Here is a 27,750-nt window from a genome sequence, read left to right on the forward strand (position 1 = left end):
AATTTTCATATAGATGTGTTCTGAGTCGGGATGATATGACATATGAGAGATTTGGAGCAGATTAGACAATGTACGGCCGAGTTACAACTACTTCCTTTTTCATGGCGAATGGTGTTTTTTTGACGCCACGCCACGGATACATAGTACGATAACTTTTTGATCTTTGAGTAACATTTCACTGCCAAGGTCTCAAGAGCATACTGACCAAGTCTGAAGTCGATCGGGTTCAATCTCTAGGAGGAGTTCGTTAAAGTATGATGCCTTGAAACGGTCCAAAAACGTCATACACTTCAAAATGGCCGACTTCCTGTTTGGTTTAGTGAAAAATTCCAAGAGGATTTTTTGTACGCCCCATCACGTTCCACATACCTAGCAAATTTCATACAGCTAGGTGAAACCCAATGTTGGGGCTACTCAATAGGGGGCGCTAGCGAGCCAATATTTCAAAACGCAGCTGGACACCCCAATCAGACTGCAATTTTCACAAATTCTGGCTTGCGTGCAAAATTTCAAAATGTTGCCAGAATCCCAAGCACCTCCTTTTTGCGACGAAACATGAAAAATAATCGGAAGAATAATAATAATAATAATAAACATTACGATTACAATAGGTCCTCCGCTCCGACTACGTCGGTGCTCGGGCCCTAATTACGATTACAATAGGTCCTCCGCTCCGACTACGTCGGTGCTCGGGCCCTAATAAATCAAATATAAAGTTTAAAAACGTTTCTATGTGGCTATATGACATATATAAAATAATAAGCCGTCTCCCCTCAGGTCCTCTTCACTCCCCTCCCCGTGGTCCACGTCTACGCCGTCAGCTCAGCCAACATGGCCGACAGTAAGCGGGCGGCGGGCGGCCTGTACTCGTGTCCGGTCTACAAGAAACCGCGTCGGACCGACCTGAACTTCATCTTCTCTCTGCAGCTGAGGAGCCTCCAGCCGCCGGAGCACTGGACCCTGAGAGGAGCCGCGCTGCTCTGCGACTGCAAGTGATGCTCAGAGTTTACTCTCAACTCTTTGTTTCATTTATGTTAAAAACAAATCGACCAAAGAAACCTAATCTCAGGTTTCAGCATCTGAAACACAAATGATGCAAAACAAATGAAATATCTCCATAGAGATGTTATTTATTAGGGCCCGAGCACCGACAACGTCGGGTCCGCGAGGTCCCTATTGTATCTGTAGGAATTATTATTATACCCAATGATGAAAAACCGTTTAAGGGTATCTGACATGTCCCCAACCTCCCCATATTTGGCGAGCATATCAGGACTGCGGGAAATTTTGATATTTTATGGGTCCAATGCTCGAGCATACAAAATTACTCGCTAGCGCCACCTAGATAATGGAAAGGCAAGCCCCAACAGCCCGTATGTCCAAATTACTTAAGATTTTACAGACATGAACAACTGAATGAGTTCTACAAAAAATCCTCTTGGGACCCTAAGCTCCGCCTACCAACATTATCCACCATTTTGAATTTTGTAAAAATAAAAATAAAATCACTTCTCCTAGACCCTGGGTATGATTGGTACCACATTTGCTGTGAATCATTATTGGATATATATCATCAAAAGTTATGAAAAGTTTCTTGATATCTTATTGCATTAAGAATATATGGACCAATGAATTTCATGAGGAATTGGCCTTCTACAGCAATATATATAACTTCAAAACCATGTGGCTTATCATCACGAAATCTGTAGCATATGTTCACATTGTGTCCTGTAACATACCCTCACATTTTTATTCCATACAACCACTAGGGGGCGATGCAGTAATACTCTCATTTCTTTGCATTTTTCGGCATTTTTCATAGTTTTCAGGCATTGTACTTTAACGAACTCCTCAAACAGAATTTATACAATCAACTTCAAATTTGGTCAAGATGATCTAAAGACAATAATGATGAAAAGTTACTGAAATGGTGTACTGACATTGAACGACCTTCGTTTTATGTGGCGCCCATGTCAGGCACATTTCGTGCCGTTCGCCATGAAAGAGGAAGTTGCTACAAGGTACTTTATTCAATCTGCCCCAAACTAGTTTTGCATGATGCTGGTCCAGGTCTGAACACATCTCCATGCCAACATTTTCACAAAGTCATAGCGCCACCTACTGGCACAAGGAAATGAAAAGTTTTATACTTTGATGTACTTCGACTAGGAAGTTGCCCAGATCACTCTCAAATATGGTAAGGTAATTTGTAAGACAATGATGATGCTTCATCATGAATATTGTGAGTTGTCGTTAAACGCTGTTGCCGTGGCAACGCGTCATTCGCCATGAAAAATGAAGCTTATTTTTCTGTGGCTTAGGATGCTCAACAAGCCTTGGAACTTTGCACAGGTGTCATAGGTGATGGAAATAAATATTTCATATGGCGTTTTGGCTTGACCCTTTCAAATTGCCTCGATAGCGCCCCCTACAAATATTCAAAAACGCAGCCCCAGCACTACGTTTGACCTACATGTATGCAATTTGGTAGGCACGTGTATCATATGAAGACATAAAAAAAAATGTCGTGGGACCATGCTCTAACATTAACGGAAAGTCGGCCATTTTGATTTTTGTGTGAATTTTCCCATGCTTTCTAGTCGCTATCCTTTAACAAACTCCTCCTAGGGACTTTGTCAGATCGACTTCAAATTTGGTCAGTATAATCTAAAGACTGTTGCAATTAAAGGTTACTAAAAGTTTTACGTTTGCTGGAGTGGCGTAGCCGTGGCATGGCGGCCATTTTAAGTGATTCGCCGTTAAACAAGCTGATGTAACTCCACTGGACTTGCTCAAATCTGTCCCAAACTTCCAGGCATTGTACTTTAACGAACTCCTCCCACAGAATTCATACAATCAACTTTAAATTTGGTCAAGATGATCTTAAGACATTAATGATGAAAAGTTACTGAAATGGTGTACTGACATTGAACGACCTTCGTTTTATGTGGCGCCCATGTCAGGCACATTTCGTGCCGTTCGCCATGAAAGAGGAAGTTGCTACAAGGTACTTTATTCAATCTGCCCCAAACTAGTTTTGCATGATGCTGGTCCAGGCCTGAACACATCTCCATGCCAACATTTTCACAAAGTCATAGCGCCACCTACTGGCACAAGGAAGGTGCCATAGGTGATGGAAATAAATATTTCATATGGCTTTTTGGCTGGACCCTTTCAAACAAACTGTGTTCAGTGAATTATCAGTGTACCATGTCGAAAAGTCATAACTTTACTTAAGTTACTTTATTTTTAAAGTTGCTTTTTTAGTTACTTTACTTTTAAAGTTACTTTTTTAGTTACTTTACTTTTTTAGTTACTTTTAAAGTTACTTTACTTTTAAAGTTACTTTTTTAGTTACTTTACTTTTAAAGTTACTTTTTTAGTTACTTTACTTTTTTAGTTACTTTTAAAGTTACTTTACTTTTAAAGTTACTTTTTTAGTTACTTTACTTTTAAAGTTACTTTTTTAGTTACTTTACTTTTTTAGTTACTTTTAAAGTTACTTTACTTTTAAAGTTACTTTTTTAGTTACTTTACTTTTTTAGTTACTTTTTTAGTTACTTTACTTTTAAAGTTCCTTTTTTAGTTACTTTACTTTTTTAGTTACTTTTAAAGTTACTTTACTTTTTTAGTTACTTTTTTAGCTACTTTACTTTTAAAGTTACTTTTTTAGTTACTTTACTTTTTTAGTTACTTTTTTAGTTACTTTACTTTTAAAGTTACTTTTTAGTTACTTTACTTTTAAAGTTACTTTTTTAGTTACTTTATTTCTATTTGAAAAACTCTTATTCCGTATCCCTGTAGTGTTGATTCAGAGTAAGCACTGCATTAATTACAACACCTTGCACATTTGGAAAACCAAAACTACACATATCTTTAATTTCAACCAACATATAAACAGTACAGTACACTACCTTACAGGTTTGGCGAATAGAAGTCTGTGTTCAGTGCATAATGTGCATGGCATGGGAGATGCCCTCGTCAACAGGCTCGTTATTTCCGTTAGCGATGACCTCACCCTATCAACCTTGATGATTTGGAACTTCTGCGTGATATCAGCTGGGTTGGAAGGCAACCTGGACCGGCCAGAGACGAAACGGAGGAAAAGCACTCGCTCCTCATTGGTGAACTCCTCCAGGCTACCTAATGTTCATCAGGCCTTATCCCGCCTTTCTGTCCTGCTGTAAAACTGTCACCTTACTCTCCTGATATCAAAGCCTTTTTGTACTACTGCACCTGACCTGCATATAGTTTGATTTATTTTAGGTACTGAAGTTGTAAAAGTTCCTTTTAAAAGAAAATGCCTTTTGTAAATAGTAATTACTGCAATTTAAATATTTTCCTTTATTGTTTTTATATTATGCATATAAGAACATGAAAGTGTATTTTATTACAGACGTATTGTTTTTACCTTGTTTTCATCGGTCAGTTTATGTATTGGATGCTTCTGGACTTCTGTGTGTTCAGTGAATTATGTGCAAATGCAGTAAAGAAAAGAATTTAATGATGAAACCCAATTGTGTTTTTTCAGTTTGTTCTACTGGGGTTAAAGTCGAAAAACAGTCAAAAAAGTCATTCAATCAGGAGAGACTTCATTAGAATTTCACAATAATTTATTACACATTGTACAAATGTGAATAGTGCAACGTCTTTGGCGATTGGACTCCATCCTGAAGGAAGACAATCGATGTTGATGAAGGGAGTTGCTGCGGAGTTATAAACAGCATAGTATAGGATGTCGAAAAAAGTCATGAAAAAGTCAGTGTACCATGTCGAAAAGTCATAACTTTACTTAAGTTACTTTATTTTTAAAGTTGCTTTTTTAGTTACTTTACTTTTAAAGTAACTTTTTTAGTTACTTTACTTTTTTAGTTACTTTTTTAGTTACTTTACTTTTAAAGTAACTTTTTTAGTTACTTTACTTTTAAAGTTACTTTTTTAGTTACTTTACTTTTTTAGTTACTTTTAAAGTTACTTTACTTTTAAAGTTACTTTTTTAGTTACTTTACTTTTTTAGTTACTTTTTTAGTTACTTTACTTTTAAAGTTACTTTTTTAGTTACTTTACTTTTTTAGTTACTTTTAAAGTTACTTTACTTTTTTAGTTACTTTTTTAGTTACTTTACTTTTTTAGTTACTTTTTTAGTTACTTTACTTTTAAAGTTACTTTTTTAGTTACTTTACTTTTAAAGTTACTTTTTTAGTTACTTTTAAAGTTACTTTACTTTTTTAGTTACTTTTTTAGTTACTTTACTTTTAAAGTTACTTTTTTAGTTACTTTACTTTTAAAGTTACTTTTTTAGTTACTTTACTTTTTTAGTTACTTTTAAAGTTACTTTACTTTTAAAGTTACTTTTTTAGTTACTTTACTTTTTTAGTTACTTTTTTAGTTACTTTACTTTTAAAGTTACTTTTTTAGTTACTTTACTTTTTTAGTTACTTTTAAAGTTACTTTACTTTTTTAGTTACTTTTTTAGTTACTTTACTTTTTTAGTTACTTTTTTAGTTACTTTACTTTTAAAGTTACTTTTTTAGTTACTTTACTTTTAAAGTTACTTTTTTAGTTACTTTACTTTTAAAGTTACTTTTTTAGTTACTTTACTTTTAAAGTTACTTTTTTAGTTACTTTACTTTTTTAGTTATGTCGTGTGTCGTTATGTGACACACTGAATTGGATTTACACGATGTGGTCTATACTTGATATAGAGCAACATAATGCATGTTTGCACGTGTTCTCTAGCGCCACATAGTGGATACAGGAACTGGTGAAATATTTGCACTACATAATTTCCAGTGTCACACAGTCCAATCATTAAAAATAAGTCTAACTTGTGGGCTCGCTGTCTGATGGTCGCAGATATTTATGGCCGCTTCTGCCGGCATCCCGCCAGTACCTCTGACGTGCGGGAGGATACGAGGGCCCGTACATCGCTGCTTGCAGCTTTAATTCTTATTGCTTCTGATGGTGTGATATCAGCAGGAATCTGACACAGAAGACGGAGAGAAACACGTGTTTGTTTGCTTTAGTCTGTTGAGAAGTTTCTCTTCTTCTGAAGTTTCCTCTTTCTTGACACTTTGTGGCAGAAAGTCTTTTTCTAAACTGACACAGATTCACTTGAAGGAGGTTTTTATTCCGATTCTTCTTCTGTGATGAACACCAGATAAACAGACTCAGTGTGTAATATATCACATGTTCATGAATAATATCCTGATGAACGAGGATTCAGAACTCACAGATGTATGAGACAGAAGTGTTTGTTTGTCCACCAGAGGGCGCTGACACTTTATTTCTATGAGTCACACAACTATGAACAAAACACAAACACTCTGAAAGCCTTCACACACACACACACTGTGTGTTCTTCTTTCACACAGAACCGAATAAATAAGACATAAAACCAACCGAGCAACACCGTAGAACTAAACCAATGAAAGCTTTGTGAGCTGAAGAAGAAGCTCAAACACTGAACGATGAACACGGCAGCGTTCAGTCTTTGTGTTGAAGGTTCAACTGAAAACCTGCTTTTAAACGTGTGACAAACACTATTTATAGCTTTCAGCTGTTTGTTGCTTTATTTCTCTTTAATCAGCAGAGATTCGTTCCTCTTCTCTGTTCCTGAGGATGAAGATGATTTAAATCAAACTTAATGTAACATCAGTTTTTATATTTCTATACTTAAAACTCATCTTTACCAAGTTTATTCATTTGATTATTAAATGTTTCTGGACTTCTATCAGAAGTAAACTTTAAAAATGAAAGAATAAATCCTTCAAACTAGTGAAGCTTGTTTCTTTATTGAAGTTTATTTAAAAGAATCTCATCAAAGGGAATTTATTCAGATTTATTAACAGATCTTAAGAAGTCTTAATAAATACAGTTATTATATTCCTTTAGTTTCCTGAAGTGAAACCACGTTTACTCTTACTGTGGTTTCACAGGTCGGTGTAGTTAATGAAGAACTGACTTCGCTCTCACAGACTTTTATTCTCTTTGATGGAACGAGTGAGAAACTAAAGCCGAGCATCACTCGCTAACCAACGCGACCAACAAACAGGAAGACGGCTTCGTGTTCATCTTGATGACGTCACATTCATATTCATACGGTTCTTATCTCAAATGATTCAGCAGTAAATGATTCTCTGGAGTCGGAGGTTTGAACCTGTAACGTGTGACACTAAAGCTTCATACAACACATTCTGAATCAATCATTAATGTTTATGAATCAATAATAAAGACCTTTGACCCCGGACCTCCAGTGTATTGATTATGTAAAGCTGGTAAAGATTTCCCAGAATGCTCCTGTGAAGTGTTTGTACCAGCTGGTGTTGATATTCTTCTTCGTGTTGCGGCAGCGTGAAACATGGCGGATGTAACGACCTGTTGGTTTACGGTAGATTAACGCCGAGTCCGGTTTATTCGCTCCACACCAGCTGATGCAAACGCTGCTAATTTGTTTTTGTTCTGCAACGTCTCGAAAGTTTCCTTTAAATTCGCTGGACAATTGAACGGAGACACGGCTTCTGTTAAGTCCACTTTATTCAAGTCAGAGGTTTTAACTTTAATCATTTCACTGAGTGCAAAACTCTTTAAATCTCATTACGTCTCCAAACCTTTTACAGAACCAGACAAACCACGAGCCCGTTACAGTTTCATCTTCCGACATCTCAACCTCCCCGTCATGCAAGAACACGTGAGCAGCAGCGGCGCCGTGAAGGGAAAAGTCTCTTTGTGGAGAAGAACACTTCTGTTCTTTTATTTCCCAAAGTCAGTGTTGATTCAACATAAAACAAAACCAAAAAAACTCTATTTGCTGATTTGATAATAAGTCCAGAACACACTGTGAAGTAACCGCCGTGGCTTCAGGAATCTGTCTGGTTGTCTTGATGTTCAGTCAGATTGGACTCACTTCCCTCAAACAACAAAGGTTCACCTTCACTACCCGCCGCTCTGCTTGGTAGCAGCAGCCTTTAAAAACTTCTCTTTTCCGCCCTCTTAGTGGTCTCAGTGGTCCAGAGAAAACGGCCCAGATCTTCCTTCCCCGTCCGGTGGTTTACGATAGCTGCTTCATGTCGTACATCGGCACCTCGGACTCGTCCGCCTTGCCCTCGTCGTCGGCCGCCTTGGCAGCGTCCGGGCTGCCCTTGCGTCCTTTGGGAGGCGGGACGGGTGCGGCTCCCTCGGCGGCGCCCTCGGCTCCTTCCTGGCCCTCCGCCACAGTCCTCTCCTTCTTCAGGTTCAGCTTGGCCGGGACGCTCTTGCTGATGGTGTCCTTCAGCCTCTCGCCCGACTGCTTCAGCCTCTCGCCGGACTGGCGGATCTTCTCGCGCCTCTCGGCCGTCACGATGCGCTCGCCGAACTTGTTGACCTTGGTGCCGAGGTTGTCGCGGGTCTTGCTCATGTTCTCCTTGGAGAAGGTGGCTTTGAAGCTCTCGATGCGCGTCAGCCCCGACTTCTTCACGCGGCCGGCCGCCGAGGAGTCGGCCTCCTCCACCACCATGTACTCTTCATCCGAGTCTGGAGGGAGCTCAAACTTGTCCGGTTCCACCTCGGCTCTGGCGCCGGTGCTGCCGCTGGGTTCTGCTGGCTCGTTGCCCGGTGAGACAGCCTTCACCTCCTGGTCACCCTGAGGGAGGAGAACATAGAACCGTGTGAACCCGGGAGAACATCGTGATCACAAGACTTTGTACTGGGGAAAAAAAACTGTATTTGTTTTTTCCTCTTAGTCAGATGGACAAAGTTTAATTGTTGATGTCAGGTTTAAATCTGTCTCTGGTTAAAGTGTGTCATGCAGGCCTTGTTCCTGCCTCCGCAAATAAACTGCAGCACCTGTTTCTGCAGCTCAGCGCTCGGCTGCAGGGAGCTAAACTTATCAGCCAGCAGCAAAGCTGGATCACTTTCAGCTTCAGGCCAACGTCACGCATCCGTCTGCAACTCAAAGATCCGGTTACAAGAACATGAAATGGAGAGAAAAATGTTCAAGCCGAGGCTGCAAACTGTCCCACATCCCTGCAGACGAGATTCACTTTGAGAAGGTTGACCCTGATTCACCAACAGGCCGTCCAACAGGCCGTACTCATTCATACTGGGAGCTGACCAGTACAACAGCAGCCACATTTCCTCAAGTGAACGCAGAGTCAACAGTACAAAGACAGTAGAAAACCTGTGTTCACTGCTTGTATCTGGTTCTCCAACGAGAGAAGGAGATACGATCAATACGCTGTTCTCCAAGAAATAGACTCTTATTATAACTGATGTGTATTTTACAACTTTGGACAAAACTAGGCTAAATGTTTCCCCCTGCTTCCTGTCTTTATGCTAAGCTAGGCTAACCATGGCCTGACTCCAGGTCCGTATATCTATCCTCTCATCGGTACCGGTGATAGCAACGTTTCTAAACTCAGTGCTACATCACTTCTCGGTATCGAGTATTGAGGTCCTTTTGTTTTGTTGTTGATTTCAGTGAATGAAACTAAAACGTGTTCCTGTGCAACACGACTGAACAGCAGCTCACAGAACCAATCAGATACCGGTGTTTGATTACTAAGCTGTATGTCTCACTGTGGAAGAGACGGGATCTTTCTTTTATGTGTGAGGCAACAACGGGCTAAAAACAAATGAATACCTAGATATTAATGTGCTGAATTGGTCTCTATTAAAATAATGGTATCTGACACCAGATCAGCCCATCGTCCCCAGAGGTTTGGACTCGGAACACGATTGTGATGACTTACGACTCAACTGGACAAGATAAAATAGAAAGACTTGAATCTTAATACTTGATACCTTCCCCTGAAACCCAAAATACGTCATTTAAAAGAATTGTGCCGCCAATCAAGTAATTTCCTGAATCAATTGCCGTTGGCGCTGTTCATCCAGTCTGTTGGAAGCAGCGGTTCGTCACTGAGCGCCAGTTGGAAATAAATGACACCAAAAGATCATTTTGTTCAAGTACAAAAAATATGTGGTGGTCCAAAAAGTTAAACTACAGACGTCAACGCAAATTAAATTACATTCAATGAAGAGATCATGATGACTTGTTTAGGACTCAGAACTCAAAGTTGAGGACTTGAGGACCTGGTCCCACCTCTGATCGTCACCGATACCTGATCCAGTTATTGGAGTCAGTATCGGGGCCGATATCGGTTTCGGTGCGTCTCTAAACAGAACACAGTAGAACACGAGAGGTTCTTCTCTCCGGGGCAGGGAGGAGTGGTAAGAGAGGCAGGGGTCAAAGGTCATGAGCCCATCTGATCCCATGACATCACAGTTACGCGCTGACTGACAGGATCTCCTCCGGTGGTCCAACTCAAATCTGTCAGAACGAATCAAACGGTGAGCGCAGCCTGTTAGCGGCTAACAAAAATGATTTAGACGTTGGACGGTTATAAATCAGAGGAGAGAGAGCAGACAACTATATTAGGAGACGTTGGAGGTTCACACTCAGAATAACCTGGTCTGTCAGCGCTCAGCTGGCACAGTCACTTACAGTACAGAAACCACGTAGCATCTCATGCTAACTGAGTTTATTCGTGGGGTAAAATAAAGAAATCTTAATTTCCCGGCTTCTGATATAAAAGTTATGAATGCGTGCAGATATGCAGAAGACACAAACATCTCCATCCCCAAAGACATCAACACAGCACCAGAGTGCACAACGCAGCCTGAGGCCCAGCAGCTGAAGGTCTGATCAACGTGTGACCTCACTGCAACCAGACCCGGGTCCTTACAGAGTCCACATTACTGTAACCCAACCACACCCCAGAGAGGCATGTAGTCCTCAACGAGCTAGGGAACGCCGCTAATTAGCATGTTACATATATCAGAAGTTATTGTATTAGCATTTTAGCATTTCTAATTCAATAATCATGTTGAGATGCATGCAGTCAGCACGCTAAAGGTCGTTATATTCAGAGCCTTTGGTGAAAGAGCACAGATGCAGTTTGTAAGGTATCAATATCTAATCATGTCCAAGTTCAGGGGCATCTTTGACCTCCGAACCCAACCCAAATGTTCGGGTATCTAAAGAAGTGAAGCTGGAGCTGCACTCAAACGTTTTCAGATGCACCTTGAAGATATTTTTTTTTTAAATCATAAAAGCCAAATAATCATCCACAAATGTGCTCGAGCGAGATGAAAAGCCCGCTCCGCGAGCTTCAGACCGGTGGTGTAACCTTTCAGCATACTGACGTTTATCCAGGGCTAAAATAACCAGCTCTGCATCGCGCTGCAGCTGCTAACTGTGAAGGCCAAAGAAGTAAAACGAAGCTGTGTGTGTGTGTGTGTGTGTGTGTGTGTGTGTGTGTGTGTGTGTGTGCACTTGTGTGTATGTTGCTATTTCAAACTGAGATGCTCGTTGACTGATACAGTTTTTTAATGTTGAAGGAACTCTTGCTTTGTGTCTTCTCACAACAGTCACTTCATGTCAGACTTCAGTATCTTGACGAACTCTTTGGTTTTAATATATATATATATATTAATATATATATATATATATATATATATATATATATATATGTATAATAAACGGTGCCAGTATCAGTAATCTGGATCTTAAGCGCGTAGAAACAGACTAACGGCAGCATTTAGTATCTTTCTGAAAGGTTCTTCATGTTTCTGGACTTTTGAGCGATGCATCCGTCTAGAAACCTGAAGAACTTTTGAATGTTGCAAAAGCCCCTTCAGTCATTGAAAGTTACTAGAAATCTGCATCCAATCAAGAGGCAGCACCTTTGAGTCTTTCACAAACTTGTTGCCTTGACTAGAAACTGGACTCTGGACAATCCTTCAAACATCAACTGGCACTTTTTGGGCCTTTTTTAGTCCCAGTTTGCCTCCTTTAGTCTACCAGGAACTGATCATTATAATTAGAGTTATGTTATTTAAGTCCTTTAGTTAGCCACATGCCAACCCTGAGGCCACCAATACAGACCCTAGACCCCTTTCCTTTGGCTCCAGAGTGATGGTGACCAACAGAACCTAAATGTGCTGGAGCTGTTTGTTGAAAGGTCTTCATGAGTCGCTCAGTTCTTTAGTAACCGAAGAACAAATTAATATCGGTCTAATCCGATCAGGGAGGGAGAGTGCTTGTTTAAGACTTGTGTCTTTGTGCTGGTTAACTGTCCTCGGGACCCCTTTAAGATCAGATTTCTTTTTTTGGAGAATTAATTTAAGCTTGTTGGGTTCAGGTAGGTTCTCCACGGAATCTGTTCCAGACCAGGTTCAAGTTTTCTGACCTATGTTTTCTTTTCACATAAATCTTCTTGCCCCAATAAAGAAGATTTACTTCAATCAATACCCGAGAGGCAGCTGATCAGAGCCCCAGAGGTCCGTGTCTGAAGCATATCTTACCTGATAAATGACCACCCTGAACTTGTTCTTGGCCAGGAGGTCTCCCTGGGTGGCCTCCACCTTCTTCACCCTGATGTTCTGGTTCTCCACGCGCACCCGGACGTCCTTGATGTGGCGGCTGACCTTGCGCGTCTTCTCCAGCAGCCGGTCGACGGTGGAGCTGGTGTTGGCGTGGTCGCCGGTCAGCTTGACGACGTCCGTCTGGATGGTCTTCACCGTGGTCTCCAGCTCCAGCTGACGCTCCTCCATGCGCTGCTGCGTGGTCTGGACGCTGTCCATGAGGCCCGCCACGCGCTCCAGCAGCGCCATGATGCTCCCCGCGTCGTCCCCGCCGCCCGGCACCATGCCCGGCTTGGCTGTCATGCTGCGACGGTCAGAAACCCAGCGAACCCAAAATGTAGAAAGGGAAGAAGGGATGAGGAAGAGGGGGGTAGACGAAGAGGAGAGACGAGCTCCGGCGTGGACAGAGAACTTTATTTTGTTATTTCGAAGAAAGGAAAGAAGATTGAAGCCACGGAGAAGAGGAGGACGAGGGTTGAGGCATCAGGGATCCGATAGAAAGAGAATGAGGAGTGAGGAGGAATAGAAACCTCCTCTGAAGGACCGGATCACCCCTCTACCACTGACCCTGAAACCGGTCAGACCAGCTGAGAGACTCCACCCTGCTGGGAGAGGGAGGGAGGGAGGGACCGTGAGGCTAAAAGGAGAGTTTTAACAATATACTGGTAGAGTTCTAGTGACCACACTAACAATAAATACACTCAAGTGGAGATCTCATTCCAACTATTATTAATTCAGAGGTCGTGTTCCACTTCTGACGGCCCTGAGAAACTCCTGAACTACCTGCAAACGTGTCATCAACCGGAGGATTTAGAAATGAAAGTGATATTACGGGAATGTATACGCGTTGAAGAGCGACATGGATCCTGGCTTCTCTGTGTTCTCTGCTGCTAAAAATACAGCGAGGGTAAAGTGACTCCCTGCTCCTCTTTGGGAGGTGAGTGTATTAAAAGGAATGGAAACCCCCCCTCCATCTACTCCTCCATCTACTCCTCCATCATCCATCTATCAGCCATCACCTTTTCACTTGTTCCGTCTTAATCCCTCCCTCCAGGGTCAGACTTCTCTGGCCTCCATGTGAACAGCAAGGCTTCCAGAAAGGATTCCTCGCGCTGACACTTTTCCATCGCCGCCATCTTTGTTCCTTTCTGGAGCCTGAAGGTGAGACAACGTTCAGTCCAAGCAAACACCGATCAAACACCTTTAATGAATCGACTCTTTATCACCGCTGAGTCCTCGTTCTGATGCTTTAGAGCAGAGTGAGGAGCTCAGGGTTCACTCTCGGTGCCTTTAAGATGTTTCAACCTGAGCAAAACATTTGTGTTTGTTCTTAAACTGTTTGTACGACAGTAAATTAGAGCGATTGCAGGTAAAAAACAATAATTATTCATTTTTCTGAGTAGTCCTGGGGGAGGTGGGTAATATTCTGAGAAAAAGACTTTATAATCTCAGAGAATGTTCAAGTTTTTCTCGTAACTTTACGGCTTTAATCTTTGTTTTATTACCGTTATTTCTCAGCATATTAGCCCGCTGCTCCATCATTTAGTATACAAATAAAGTAAATGTGAGCTGGAACACAGAGTTGGTGCTTGTTGTTAGCTAAAGCTAAAGCTAAAGTTCATGTAAACTACTTTCTTTCTCTGTCAGAGCTTCTGATCTATTGATGGATGTAAAGAGAATGTTAACAATTAAAACTAAAAGTTTCTAGAACACATTACTGACCCCGGCTTTAATGCAGCATGTCGATGCTTTATATCTGGAGACATTCATCGTCTTTAACTTGAGGATACAAACATCTCCACATTTATCTCGTGCCCTTGAAAAGTTCAGAAAAGTTCCAAAACCCCGGAAGGCAGCGGAGAGATGACCGCAGCGTACGGTAGGAGGAGGATGAAGATGAAGATGAAGTAGAGGAAGAAAGGATGAAGATGAAGAAGATGAAGAGCGAGAAGGGGACTCCCCACCAGCTGCTGTCTGTAATTATCCCGCCGGCACGTTTATATTTAACTCTGCAGCAATCCGCCGGCAGCGCTTGGTTTTCGCTCCTGCTTCCCTCGAGGTGGAGTTCTCAGGTTGTTAGCGTGGAGCTCAGATGGAAGTGTTATTACATTGTTGTGCAGTTTGTCCGGTTTTGTATTAAAAACGTTCTTGGAGCCAGAAAATCCTGATTTCAGTGAAGGGGTCTGTGATCATGAATATGTTGAAATGAAATAATCTGTAACATGATTCATATCAGAAGAAGTGTAATTATTATAAGAAATGTTGTGTGTTCCAGGTGGAGCCTCATTGGAGCATCTAGTGGCCATTAGAGGAACTGCATCACGTCACACCTTCAGCTCTCAGCTGCTCCTCATCCTCAGCTGCTCATCAATTCTATTAAGAGTCTTTGATTATGATGACAAAAAAATATTTGACTTTTATTCAACTTTATTTTATTTTCATCAAAAACAATAACCAGGCTTATTAAAAAGACTTCATGAAATGATGATTTAAATCAACATAGAAAGTGATTTAATACCATTTTCAGGATCAAACCGTCAAAAACTTTATTATTCTTTTCAACATTGACAAAGGGAGCGCCACTCCTTCTGTTCCTACCTTTCACAATAAAAGCCCTGGACATATACACTGAGGGAACTCAAATGCAGAATGTTGTTGAATCATCTTGTTTTCTGAATAATCAGCTGTGTTGAACTTTTATTGAACAGCTGTCGCAGAAATATTCACAGTTATTTTAGTTTTTTCCTTAAATGAATAATAATAACTAATGTCACCGTCTACAGCAGCAAGAGTTCAACCTCTGTGTAGAATAAATGTAAGGCTTTTTAATATATTGTAAGGTTTTATATGATGGAACTGAATGCTATGGAAGCCCATTCTCGCAGCAGCAAAAAAAAAAAAAGAAATCCACCCAAAAAAAAAAAAAAGATTATGATGTTTTTAACCGAAAAAAGTAAAAAAAAAAAAAAAAAAGATTATGATGTTTTTAACCGAAAAAAGTAAAAAAAAAAAAAAAAAAAGATTATGATGTTTTTAACCGAAAAAAGTAAAAAAAAAAAAAAAAAGTCACCAGTAATAGTTACCTTGTGTAGAATTGCATGTTCTCATGGAAAGACTGGCGAGGGGATGAAGGGACCTGTGAGGAGATCGTCACTGAAGCGCATGCGCACTTATTCTATGGAAGAACTGAATCCTATGGAAGCCCATTCCTGCCAGCAAAAGAAAAAAAAGAAATCCACCCAAAAAAAAAAACAAATATCTTTTTTTTTTTTTAACCTTTTTCCGGTTAAATAAAATAAAATAATAAAAAAAAACATCATGATCTTTTTTTGTTTTGTTTACCTTTTTCCGGTTAAATAAAATTAAATTAAAAAAAAAACATCATAATCTTTTTTTCTTTTTTTTGGGTGGATTTTTTTTTCTTCTTTTGCTGTCGGTAATGGGCTTCCATAGGATTCAGTGCTTTTTAATGAGATAAAATAAATAATTCAAAATGAGCTTATTCAGGTCTGATCTGTAGCTTTAAATCCAGTATCTTTATGATCACATGATCTGCAGCTTTAATAAATCAATATAACTTGTAGTTCCTCAGAGCTTCATCCAGAGGAACCTGCAGAGAGAACAGATGGAAGCGACGCCGCGTTGTGTTCAAACATCATAATTTAATTCTAGTTCCACTACAGCACAGATCTACACAACACGTTCACGGTTCATGCAACGTCTATTACAGCCAGGCTGGACTCCCTCCGGCATCCCGGGACCACATCTTCAGACAGATCTGATCTCAGAGCAGTCTGCTTCAGGGAGCCTCCTCCTTCTACCACAAGAGAACGACCAACACGGACACGTGGTACCAACACGGACACGTGGTGTGTTGGTACCAACACGGACACGTGGTACCAGCACGACATGTGGTACCATCGCTACAAACCCGATTCAAACAGAAGAAACTCGACCAACACAAACAAAACCGTTCAATTATCGTCAGCTTGTCAAAAACACATCAAAAAGAACATTGGAATCCATTTCCGGAATGGCGTCATCTGAAAATGAAGCACTAAATAAAATAACATCCTGTACAGCTCGAACCTTCAAACAGTAGAAAAAACAGCATTTTGGTTTTCAGGAGCGTCTCGTAACAAAATACAAAAAACAAACAAAACGTAAAATAAAGTTTATATGAAAGATTGTTTTTGACCCTGTGAGACGCAGTACATGTGAGTTCAGGTTTCAGTGGTCCCTGGTGGTCCCTAGTGGTCCCTAGTGGTCCTGGTGCAGAGCGCCCCCTGCAGCATTAAGGCCGTTATTACACAAAGTAAACAGGAGAAAGAAAAGTTGGTCCAACCATCGAACAGAAGCAGGTTTTAATCATGAACTCATGAAAACTAAAAACAGTTATCAGACCAGAGAACAGGCCTTCAAAATAAAACTACAGATCAGGTTGATTTCTCTAACAAAGAATCATAATAATGATTTAGATCTCACAAGGAACTGGATTCCTAAATGTGCTGTTGAATCATTAGTAAAGAACTCTGAGTTTATTACAAACATATTTTTGGATTGAATATTAAAATCAGGATCAAACCAGACTTTCACTTTTACTTCAGAAAATAATCAATTAAATGTAAGAATGTTGAGTTTAGTTTTGTGAATCTTAAGAATTCTTGAACTCAAGTATTGATATTGAAACATTCAGCTGGATGGTTTTCAAAGTGAATTATGTCTTCAGTAGTGATTACGGCTATGATCCAGAACCAGAACCAGAACCAGAACCAGAACCAGCACCGCTCTGCGTCCCACAGGTCAACACTACAAGACACAACGTGTTTCCCAGTTTGTTTGTGACGATACAATCGGATAAATAAAGTTAGTTTCCTGCCGGAGGATCCACAGTGTTTCAGAGTCTGAGAGGACGGCACGACGAACACAAACTCAACCTGCAGACGGTGACACAAATAAAACGAATATGGAGGAAAATATAAAAAATAAGGCCCCTCAAGAAATTCACAACCTATTCTTAATAAAGGGAGGAGAAAAAAAAAGAGGCACCAAAAAGTCGAGATATCAAAAGAGCAGTCAGTCTGTGGTACGAAAACGTTTTGACTTCTCGTGTTTCATAAAAAGACGACGTGGAGCAGCTACATCATCCGGGAGGACGTTCCTGACGGGAAGTGACCGAGGTGCTGCTTCTGTCGCCGGCCGCGCTTCGTCTTGTTACACCTCCTGCAGAACACGACAGGAAGTAGACCACAGGAAGTACACGACAGGAAGTAGACCACAGGAAGTACACGACAGGAAGTAGACCACAGGAAGTACACGACAGGAAGTACACAACATTAAGTAGACCACAGGAAGTACACGGCAGGAAGTACATGACAGGAAGTAGACCACAGGAAGTACACGACAGGAAGAAAACGTCAGGAAGTACAGTTTTGGTAGTAGTAGTGATGGTGGTAGGAGAGGTGGTGATGGTAGTAAAGGTAGTTGTGATGGTGGTAGTAGAGGTGGTGATGGTAGTAAAGGTAGTTGTGGTGGTAGTAAAGGTGGTGATGGTAGTAAAGGTAGTTGTGATGGTGGTAGTAGAGGTGGTGATGGTAGTAAATGTAGTTGTGATGGTAGTAAAGGTAGTTGTGATGGTAGTAAAGGTAGTTGTGATGGTAGTAGAGGTAGTTGTGATGGTAGTAAAGGTAGTTGTGATGGTAGTAGAGGTAGTTGTGATGGTAGTAAATGTAGTTGTGATGGTAGTAAATGTAGTTGTGATGGTAGTAGAGGTAGTTGTGGTGGTAGTAGAGGTGGTGATGGTAGTAAAGGTAGTTGTGGTGGTAGTAGAGGTAGTTGTGATGGTAGTAGAGGTAGTTGTGATGGTAGTAAAGGTAGTTGTGGTGGTAGTAGAGGTGGTGATGGTAGTAAAGGTAGTTGTGGTGGTAGTAGAGGTAGTGATGGTGGTAGTAAAGGTGGTGATGGTAGTAAATGTAGTTGTCATGGTAGTAAAGGTAGTTGTGGTGGTAGTAGAGGTAGTTGTGGTGGTAGTAAAGGTGGATACACCAGTTTCCTAGTTGGTCTTTTGTCTTACTAGTTAAACAGAAACTCTACAAGTTAACTAGTACGGTCAAGATAGACAAGAACTAGTTAACTACTTGACTTAATAACATGCAGCCACTAGTTACAGGTCCTCCATGTTTACAAGTATTCAACTGAAGCAGTCGGGATAATGACCAAATGCTGAGTCCTGATTGGTTGGTATCTTGTATTTTGAACTGGAGGACCAATAGGAACCCTCGATTAACCCATCTCATCATTGGCAGCATTTCAGCTTTCACTGGTTCCACTAGAGGAGTACGTGCCTCCATGAGGTAGTACTGGTGGTAGTATTTGTAGTATGAACACCTGGTGTACCTGGTGAAGCACATGACCACGGCGACGATGACTGCGATCTGAACTGCTCCGATGATGGCGGCGATGAGGACGTAGTGCAGCTTCTGACCGCTGGGCACCACGTACAGGATGTTAAAGTCCAGCAGCTGATCACACTGATCCCCCCCGTACGCCGCTTCACACCTGAAACACACACAGGTAACATTTAAAAAGGTTAAAGAGTGAGCAGCTGAAGAGAAAGACGTTATGACCTTTACAAACATGCTTTATTAGACTTTAATGCTTTTTCTATCACTTTTTTAATGAATTTTTCGACATACTATACTATGACGTGAGTGTTGTATTAGTATTTTATACTATAAGGGAGTATTTCCAGTGTGGTATTAGTATTCTTACTGCAGTAAAGGATCTAGATTCGCATGTGAAATGGGCTAAAAAAGTGCGAGTGGCCAAAGATACAGTTTGAATTGAAGGACTCTGATTGGTCGAAGGCGGGAGGAGGAGCCAGGTGTTACCTGCAGGTGGGAAGGTTGTGTCTCATCTCACATTGGCCGTGTTCACAGAACTGGGCGTAGTCTTCAGAACAGGGGGCGGGGCTGTCCACAAACCCCTCCCCCTCACCAGGCTTGGACACAGCTAGAAAAAAAAGAAAAACTCTCGTTTCTGATTGGCTGTTACAGAGATACAGTCAGACTGCAGTGTGTGTGTGTGTGTGTGTGTGTGTGTGTGTGTCTTACTGTAGATGTCTGGTTTGGTCTTCATGCTGTCGTCCTTCCTACTTTTATCTGTAACCACAGAAGAAGAAAGAGGCGTTTATGTTTTTCATACTTTTAACAACACTTTGATAAACTTTAGTTAAAAGGTTTTTTCCTCCTTTGTTTCCTCCTCCTCCTCCTCCTCCTCCTCCTCCTCCTCCTCCCCCCCCTTCTTCTCCTCCCTCTTCTTCTTCTTCCTCTTCCTCCTCCTCCCCCTCCTCCCCCTCCCTCCTCCTCCTCCTTCCTCTTCTTCTTCCTCCTCCTCCTCCTCCTCTCCTCCTCCTCACCTTGGCACCGGCCCACGTGTTTGATGTCGATCTTGAGCTGTTTGAGGCAGGAGGCCTCTCTGACGTGACACGGGGTGTCGTAGGTGACGGCGTCGCCGCCGCACACCGGGTTGTCGTTGTGTCCGTTACACACGATGTTACACATGCAGCTGGACACACACACACACACACACACACACACACACACACACACACACACACACACACACCATCAGAATCATCTCATTTACAGTTACGTTACATGCAAATTGTAAATTCCTGGTGAATCCTATGGCTTAGACTTTTATTTTGAAGGGTACATTTCTGCTGCTTCTATTTGGTTGTGTTGATGTGTGTGTGTGTGTGTGTGTGTGTGTGTGTGTACTAACAGCATATCCTCAGAGTCTTCATCACATTCGGCTCCAAACTTGCAGTTTCCACATTTGGAGACCTTTTTCCCTCGACCAGAACCTTCATCATCTGTAGACACAAGACGTCACATTTACTGTTAGAATATGAATAACGACAACAACAACAACAACAACAACAACAACAACAACAACAACAACAACACATGAGTGCATGAATAAGATATGAAGCTGTTTACCTCCATCACCAGATCCTGATGCTCCATCTGAGAGACAGAGAGAGAGAGACAGAGAGAGAGAGGTTATGATGTTATCAGCTGACAGGAAGTAGATCTCCATCAGATCACATGAAATCAATAAGATCAACAGAGAGCCGTTTGCTGCATCTTTTATGAGTGCTAACGTTAGCTAATGTTAGCTAACGTTAGCTAACCTAATGAATGCTAATAATAGTGAACTAATGAGCCTCCTGCTGTTTCCTCTTCAGGTCATGTGACTATAGCTCTGAGATCCAGAACGTCAAAAAAACATCATCATCATCACCAGATTGTCATCTTTCCAACGGTCCTTGAACACATCATGACGAAGACTTCACTCAGAAAAACTCAAACTGTGATGTTTGATGAAAACATGGTCTTCTTCATGTTGTCATGGTAACGTCTCCTCTACTACAGCGCTCACTTTGACGTGACTGTAGAAACTATGACGTCATGATTGAACCGTCATGTGACCACCGGAGCGGAGCGGCTGGAGCACGACCGCTCTAACGGACAAAATGAACTCTTCTTCGTTGGTTAATAAATGCTGACTCGGCGTATTTTCTTATTCCGTTGTAGAGTGCGAGTGTGTGCGTTACCGTGGTAACAGGGTCCCTCGGACACGATGCTGATGCTCCTCTGCTTCTTGCAGGCGGCTCTCCGGAGGAAGCACTCGTTCTGGTAGGTGTCCCCGTTAGATCCACACACCGGGACGTACTTCTTATGACACTGAAACACACCACGAGATGACATCACCAACACTGTTACTGTGTGTGTTACTGTGCGTGTGTGTGAGTGTGTGTGTGTGTGTGACTCACGTGGAACTGGCACACACACTTGATGTCGGCTCCGTTCTCTCTGCAGGTTCCTCCAAAGCGACAGGTTCCTGCGTCACACACTCTCAGGTCGCTCTTCTTCTCCGACAGATCTGAAACCAACAGAGCGTCGTCTCAACGAGGTGCGTTTGGTTCGTTCACCCAGAGGAGCAGACGATGGGACAACCGGGGTGACGTTTAAGAGCGTTGTTGCCTTCTTATTGACAGATTTATTTATTTATTACAAATATGGATGAAAGAAGAATATTGTGCTCGATAGAAACTTTCGATTGGAAAATGATAACATCTAACACACACACACACACACACACACACACACACACACACACACACACACACACACACACACACACACACACACACACACACACACACACACACACACACACACACACACACACACACACTGTTATCCAGGGTAGTCATTTCCTGATGGCAGCTGATTGGTCGGCGGTCCGCAAGCCGGCCAATTAGAGCCAATTAGAGCAGCTAATTACAGGGGTCGTGACCCATCTCTTCCTCTGTCATTAGTAAATACCTCGGAGCGCTGAGTCAGCCGGAAACAACCTGCTGACTCACAGGGAGCCCACCGCGGGGGTGGACAAAATAACAGAACTCTTCACTACGTCATCAACCAACCAGCAACACAACACTAGCACGGTGTAAACGTGACCTAAGCACTGAAGCTTCACAGAAATAAAGAGAAGCCAATGACTGCACGAAGGTCAGGAAAAGAATCTAAGAATTGATGGATGGTTTGGAACACGATCAGCAGGAGTTTGAGGTTTACAGGACGACTTTGCTCTGGAACACCTGAGACACAAACCTCCACCTGAGACACAAACCTCCACCTGAGACACAAACCTCCACCTGAGACACAAACCTCCACCTGCGTCGTTAAACCAATCGCAGCTTGTTTACGGGGTCACACAGGTCTGCAGAGACGCGTCACCACGGAGGCTCTGTGGGGAGTTACGGTGAGGAAAGCCTCCGTTTACACAAACACAACCTACGAACAGCTGTTTACAGTGAAGACCTCAAGCTTTCAGGTGAATCAGGACCCCAGAGGACGACGCAGCGGGCAAAGAAACCACACGTCATTGCATCTGGTGAAGACTCAAGCGTTTAGGACTAGGGATTGGTCTCTGGACTTGACTGTCTTGACCCAGGACTTGATTTGGGACTCGAGTGCAAAGACTCGAGACTTACTTGTGAACTGATGACTTCGTCCCAGCTCTGCTGTGAACTGTGCAAAGACGGTTCCTGCCTGGACCATCGGAAACCCCTCAATCCTGCAGCAGGGGCTGTTTGGGGAACCAAACCCCCGGGTTCCTGCACTCAAAATGCAGTTTCTGAAAAGGTTCTTGATTTTAAGTCAGACCGATAGAAGAAGACCAGAGCCAGTCTTCTGGACCAGGACAGAGTTTCAGATCAGCTTCAACACTAAAGCGGCCTCGGGTCCCTAGAACCTCTCCGACGGGCTCTGAGAGAGAACAACACAGAACAACATCTCACCGTCGGGTTACAAAAGGTCTACAAAGAACAAACTGAAGCAGCGTTCTGTGACGAGCAGCTGGTCACGGTTTAAATAAGCCGACGAGTGTTCAGTGTTTCATCAGACGAGCTGCTCTGAAGCCTCAGTGAAGCTGATCTGAGGCCAGTCGCCAACAAAGAACGTTGTTGACCTCAAACTCAAGAAGAAGAACGTTTCCATCCTCCGGAGATCAGTGAAGCGAAAACAGACTAACCTCCCCTCTCTCTCTCTCTCTCTCTCTCTCTCTCTGTGTCACTCGATGTCTCTCTCTCTCTCTCTCTCTCTCTCTCTGTGTCACTCGATGTCTCTCTCTCTCTCTCTCTGTGTCACTCGATGTCTCTCGCCCTCTCTCGCTCCATCGACTTCATCGTCTCTCGTCTTGATTTTCTCTTCTCAACCTACATCCAGTTCCAGCACACGACCTGAAGTCTGTGGACCCCCGAGGCTGTAGAACCGGATCATAAAGTTTGGTGCATAAAATATCGAGATTTAAGATTGAAGGTTTCGGTTGCTTTTATATTTCTGTAACTTAAAGAATCATTTATTATTGGCTTCACATATGAGCCTTTATTTGTATCCTCCGTGCTCCTAAAATACCCACAATCCTTTGCTCACGACGACCCCCGATTTGAGAAAATATGCAAAAAGAAATCTTTCAGTTCGGCGACTCAGTTGCTGAAACTTCACTAAAGTTTTATCTTCATCGTTGATTTAAAGAGTTCACTTCTAATGATGAAGTCAATGATCAATGGAGAGCGAAACAATTCTGCTTTATACGTTTATAAATCATAATAATTCTACAAATCGCTGCTGATTTCTTTATAGTTTTGAATACGTCTCATGTTTTGTAAGTGCGACGTCCATTTATTACAACGTGTGCTCTCTGAATACTGAGGAGTCTCTGAAGGACACGACTCCAAACCAAGGAAGCATCCTCGACTCTGAGGAACACAAGCTTCATGCTTTCATTCCAGGACACTTCCCAGGAAATGAAAGCATGAAGACAAACCCAGAGTAGCTTTATAAGATGTCTGAGCTTTAGGTGTGTTTGTTTATGAGCTATAAAGAACATTCTAACGATGACGTGAGGTGAAGGTGTGAACTCTGACGTCTGTGATGAAGAGAAGAGTTCTTCTTCATCTTCTGGAAATAGAAACCACAAAGATCCTAAAACGCTCCTTTTGTTCCTGATCAGTGTTCTTATGAACTATTTTAGTTTCACATTTCTGGATTTAGATCAGAGAACAAACTCTCTGACACGTGAGTCTTTAAAAACACAAACGTAGACTTCAGCTGCCCGCTCACTGTGTTGGGGACTACTTTCAGCGGCGGATTGATCCACAGGACGGTTTATGTGACTCTATAAACGTCTGATTGGAACTGAAGACTAATTCGTCATTTTGATCAGATTTAATTATTTTAAACTGATTAATATTGTACTATTATTAACATGAACACATGAGGAACCAGCCCATCCGTCTCCATGAAGAACTATTCATCTAAACCGTTTATTAATCAATAAATAAACATTATATTTTGTAACTTCTTCATTTATTCTGCTCGTACAAAGTAACTCAAGCGGTCACATGAACGTGGAGCAGAAGAAGAAAGTAGGATGACATGAAAATACAAGTACCTCGTATGTGTACTTAAGTACACAACTTTAGTTACTTTCCACCTGTATAAAAAGATCAAAGCAGTCAATGTGTGATCTACATTTGTGATCTTTTTGTTGGGACTCTGCTTCTGAATCCTGATATATTTATACTGCTTCACACACACTCAGACTTCTGTCATGTTATATATAATATATGTATACTGTATGTATATTTATACATATATTATATATTTATACTGCTTCACACACACTCAGACTTCTGTCACGTCAGCAGATAAACACTGACTTCATGCTGATGAAGGAACACGACGTGTTCTTAATGGAGATCAACGGCTCCAAGAACATCACACACACACACACACACACACACACACACACACACACACACACAGACACACACACACACAGACACAGACACACACACACACACACACACACACACACACACGAAACCTCGCCCTGGTTCTTTAGCCTGTAATTAACCCTGAAATAGAGCCCAGTTAAAGTGAGGAGTGGTCAACACACACACACACACACACACACACTGTAACATGGGCACACACACACACACACACACACACACACACACACTGTAACATGGACACACACACACACGCTGTAACATGGACCCACACACACACACACACACACAGGTTAAATGTCTCCCGTCTCCTTCTGACTCATCTCTGATCTCACTGTACAGGTGATGCCTCTGTAATCATGGTGACGATATGATGGAGTGAATGAGTGAATGAGTGAGTGAGTGAGTGAATGAATGAAGGACACACTGGGACCCGATGGCTCAGACCACATCCAGAGCCGAGACAACAGGAAGAGAGCGCAACAAACTTTACAAAATGGCCAAACGGTGGAATTACAACTTCCTGGTCCGTCCTGTGATGTCATGAGCCCCAAAAAAGACTTTTCCTCATTGACGCTCATTGACTCTCATTGACTCTCATTGACGCTCATTGACTCTCATTGACTCTCATTGACGCTCATTGACTCTCATTGACGCTCATTGACTCTCATTGACTCTCATTGACGCTCATTGACTCTCATTGACTCTCATTGACGCTCATTGACTCTCATTGACTCTCATTGACGCTCATTGACTCTCATTGACGCTCATTGACTCTCATTGACTCTCATTGACGCTCATTGACTCTCATTGACGCTCATTGACTCTCATTGACGCTCATTGACCCTCATTGACGCTCATTGAGAGTCTATAACTCATGTATTCTGATGGGACTCAACTAACCCAGTACACCCGACCAGCCCTTCTTAAAGGAGCAGCGCGCACCAGTTAGCGGCCTCTAGTGGGGGGTTTACAGATTGCAACCAACTGAATAAGTCTTTCAGAACTCAGAGAGCTACGGTGGCCTTCAGGTGACATAAAACACCAGAGTCTCTGTAGAGTCCAGTGTTCCGTTTGTCCCTTCTGGGAAACACAGAGAAGAGCTCATGCTAAGCTAACGATTCTTAGCTTCAGGTCATTACAGACATAATAAAAACGTAACGTTATGAATATTATACAGCACTGTTCCTTTAAATCATTCGGTCCTGCAAGTTGTAAAAAAAGCTCAAATTAGTTTATTTTCCGTTCACGAGAACGAGGGCCGGACCGAGGGCTGGGAGGAGGCGGGGCTAAAGGAAACACCTGTACAACACCTGTGACATCACCTGTGACATCACCTTGTAACGGGCCTTGTGTCGTCTCTTCGGGTGTCAGATCTCCATCAAATAGAAACCCCAAAGATGTGTCAACGACAACAGCTGGATCATGTGATCATCATCCAATAAAGAGAGAGGGGGGGGGGGGGGTCAAACTGTGACCTCTGATCTCCTCAAAACCTCCAACGTGATCAGAAAACCAGCGGTGATGCGTTCAGGTGTAAACAGGATGTTGTTGTTGTTGTGTCTCACCTGGGCAGTCGGCGGCCTTCCCGGGGCCGCAGTCTGCACCACCGCTGCGGGGGAACGAGCTCCGGACGGCGGGGAGAACCAGCAGGAGCAGCAGGCAGCAGGACCAGGAGACCCGGCACACCGGAGCCATGATGGAGGCCGGAGGGGGGGGGGAGACGGGTGGAGATTTAAACGAAGATAGAGGTTCAGGTCTGTGCGTGCAGGGGGTAGATAGAGGTCTACAAGCAGACGGAGGAGTAGAAAGAAGATAAAAAACAGGAATAAAAATATTCTGTTTTTCTAGATTCGTCCTTCAAATAAAATCCTGAGTGAAAAACTGTCCGCAGGAAACGAGCGGAGCTGAAATGTAGCGAAGCTGAAATGTAGCGACTTCAGATCCGGACGCCCTCCATGAGTTTCCTCTCCGAGGCTCTTGAGTCTCTCTGGAGGAAAGAAAAGCTCCGGAAAACACGATGAGAGAGCCGGGAGGAGGGCTGCTAGACGAAGCCCCGGATAACAAAGCAAAGCAGGGCCTGGGGCTGCACACACCGACCCCCCACACACACTCACACACACTCACACACACACTCTCTCTCACACACACACACACACACACACCTCCACCACCCCCTAAAACCAGTCTGCTCACAGCCCGGACCGAGCCTCCATCCCCCAGCCCCGCTGCCTCGCACTCAAACCGGCGGGGAGAACCGCGGAGCGTTCCGCGGACAAAAGAGATCCAGGTAGGGAAAAAAAGAAGCGGCTTCCAGCAGCATCCAGGCCGAAGAGGAGCGAGTGTGCGCCGGGGACGATTTGCGGATTTGGTGGGTCGGTCGGACCGGGACTCCCTTTTTTTTTTTTTTGTCCTGCTGTTCTTCTTCTACTGAAGCAAATCAACAAAGGCTGGGACCACGTGACCTGCAGGAGACCACTCCCACTGAGAGACGCTGCACGCGGTCCTCTGGAGACTGATGATTAACCTCGTTTCTGTCACAATATCCACAAATATATACAATAGTACACAACTATATACACAATAAATACAATACTACACAATAGAGACATTAATACACAACTATATACACAATAAATACAATACTACACGATAGAGACATTAATACACAACTATATACACAATAAATACAATACTACACAATAAATACATGAATACACAATAGATACATGAATACACAATAAATACAATAATACACAATAAATACAATAATACACAATAAATACAATAATACACAATAAATACATTAATACACAATAGATACATGAATACACAATAAATACAATAATACACAATAAATACAATACTACACAATAAATACATTAATACACAAAAAATACAATAATACACAATAAATACAATACTACACAATAAATACATTAATACACAATAAATACATGAATACACAATAA

At 42.2% G+C, this 27,750-nt stretch overlaps 3 protein-coding genes and 1 long non-coding RNA gene across 4 annotated transcripts in view; 2 read left to right on the forward strand and 2 right to left on the reverse strand.

The window, feature by feature from the left end:
• dnah5l (dynein, axonemal, heavy chain 5 like) overlaps positions 1-996 on the forward strand; it is a gene marked incomplete at both ends in the record, with an annotated part of 44,967 nt that extends 43,971 nt beyond the window's left edge. The window contains one exon of the mRNA XM_079181180.1: positions 778-996. Within this exon, the coding sequence (XP_079037306.1) occupies positions 778-996 (219 nt within the window). The remainder of the gene's footprint in view (positions 1-777) is intronic.
• Positions 997-6,783: 5,787 nt separating this feature from the next.
• cavin4b (caveolae associated protein 4b) lies at positions 6,784-12,974 on the reverse strand. Its single transcript, XM_079181885.1, has 2 exons — positions 12,349-12,974; positions 6,784-8,623 (listed from the first exon to the last, which is right to left on the reverse strand). The coding sequence occupies exons 1-2, from the start codon at positions 12,709-12,711 to the stop codon at positions 8,051-8,053; spliced, it is 936 nt and encodes a 311-aa protein (XP_079038011.1). The 5' UTR covers positions 12,712-12,974; the 3' UTR covers positions 6,784-8,050.
• A 184-nt stretch (positions 12,975-13,158) lies between these two features.
• Positions 13,159-15,235, forward strand: LOC306712559. Its single transcript, XR_013767559.1, has 3 exons — positions 13,159-13,569; positions 14,234-14,384; positions 14,684-15,235. It is a non-coding gene; the product is annotated as an uncharacterized lncRNA (long non-coding RNA).
• A 706-nt stretch (positions 15,236-15,941) lies between these two features.
• LOC306712553 (tomoregulin-1-like) lies at positions 15,942-26,476 on the reverse strand (the record flags this gene model as incomplete). Its single annotated transcript, XM_079181884.1, has 10 exons — positions 15,942-17,631; positions 18,805-18,966; positions 19,299-19,419; positions 19,521-19,568; positions 19,826-19,974; positions 20,194-20,284; positions 20,412-20,438; positions 21,029-21,158; positions 21,248-21,357; positions 26,347-26,476. The coding sequence occupies 10 exons, from the start codon at positions 26,474-26,476 to the stop codon at positions 17,547-17,549; spliced, it is 1,053 nt and encodes a 350-aa protein (XP_079038010.1). The 3' UTR covers positions 15,942-17,546.
• Positions 26,477-27,750: the final 1,274 nt, after the last annotated feature.

Source organism: Pholis gunnellus (genome assembly GCF_910591455.1).
Source record: "Pholis gunnellus genome assembly, chromosome: 20".
In the NCBI taxonomy this organism is placed as follows: Eukaryota; Metazoa; Chordata; class Actinopteri; order Perciformes; family Pholidae; genus Pholis; species Pholis gunnellus.

Excerpts from the sequence above, each read along its gene's own strand:
- cavin4b (XM_079181885.1), bottom strand. The coding sequence starts at position 12,711 with ATGACAGCCAAGCCGGGCATGGTGCCGGGCGGCGGGGACGACGCGGGG. Across the intron at positions 8,624-12,348 it reads TCAGGGTGGTCATTTATCAG|GGTGACCAGGAGGTGAAGGC; the intron begins GTAAGATATGCT and ends CTCCTCCCTCAG.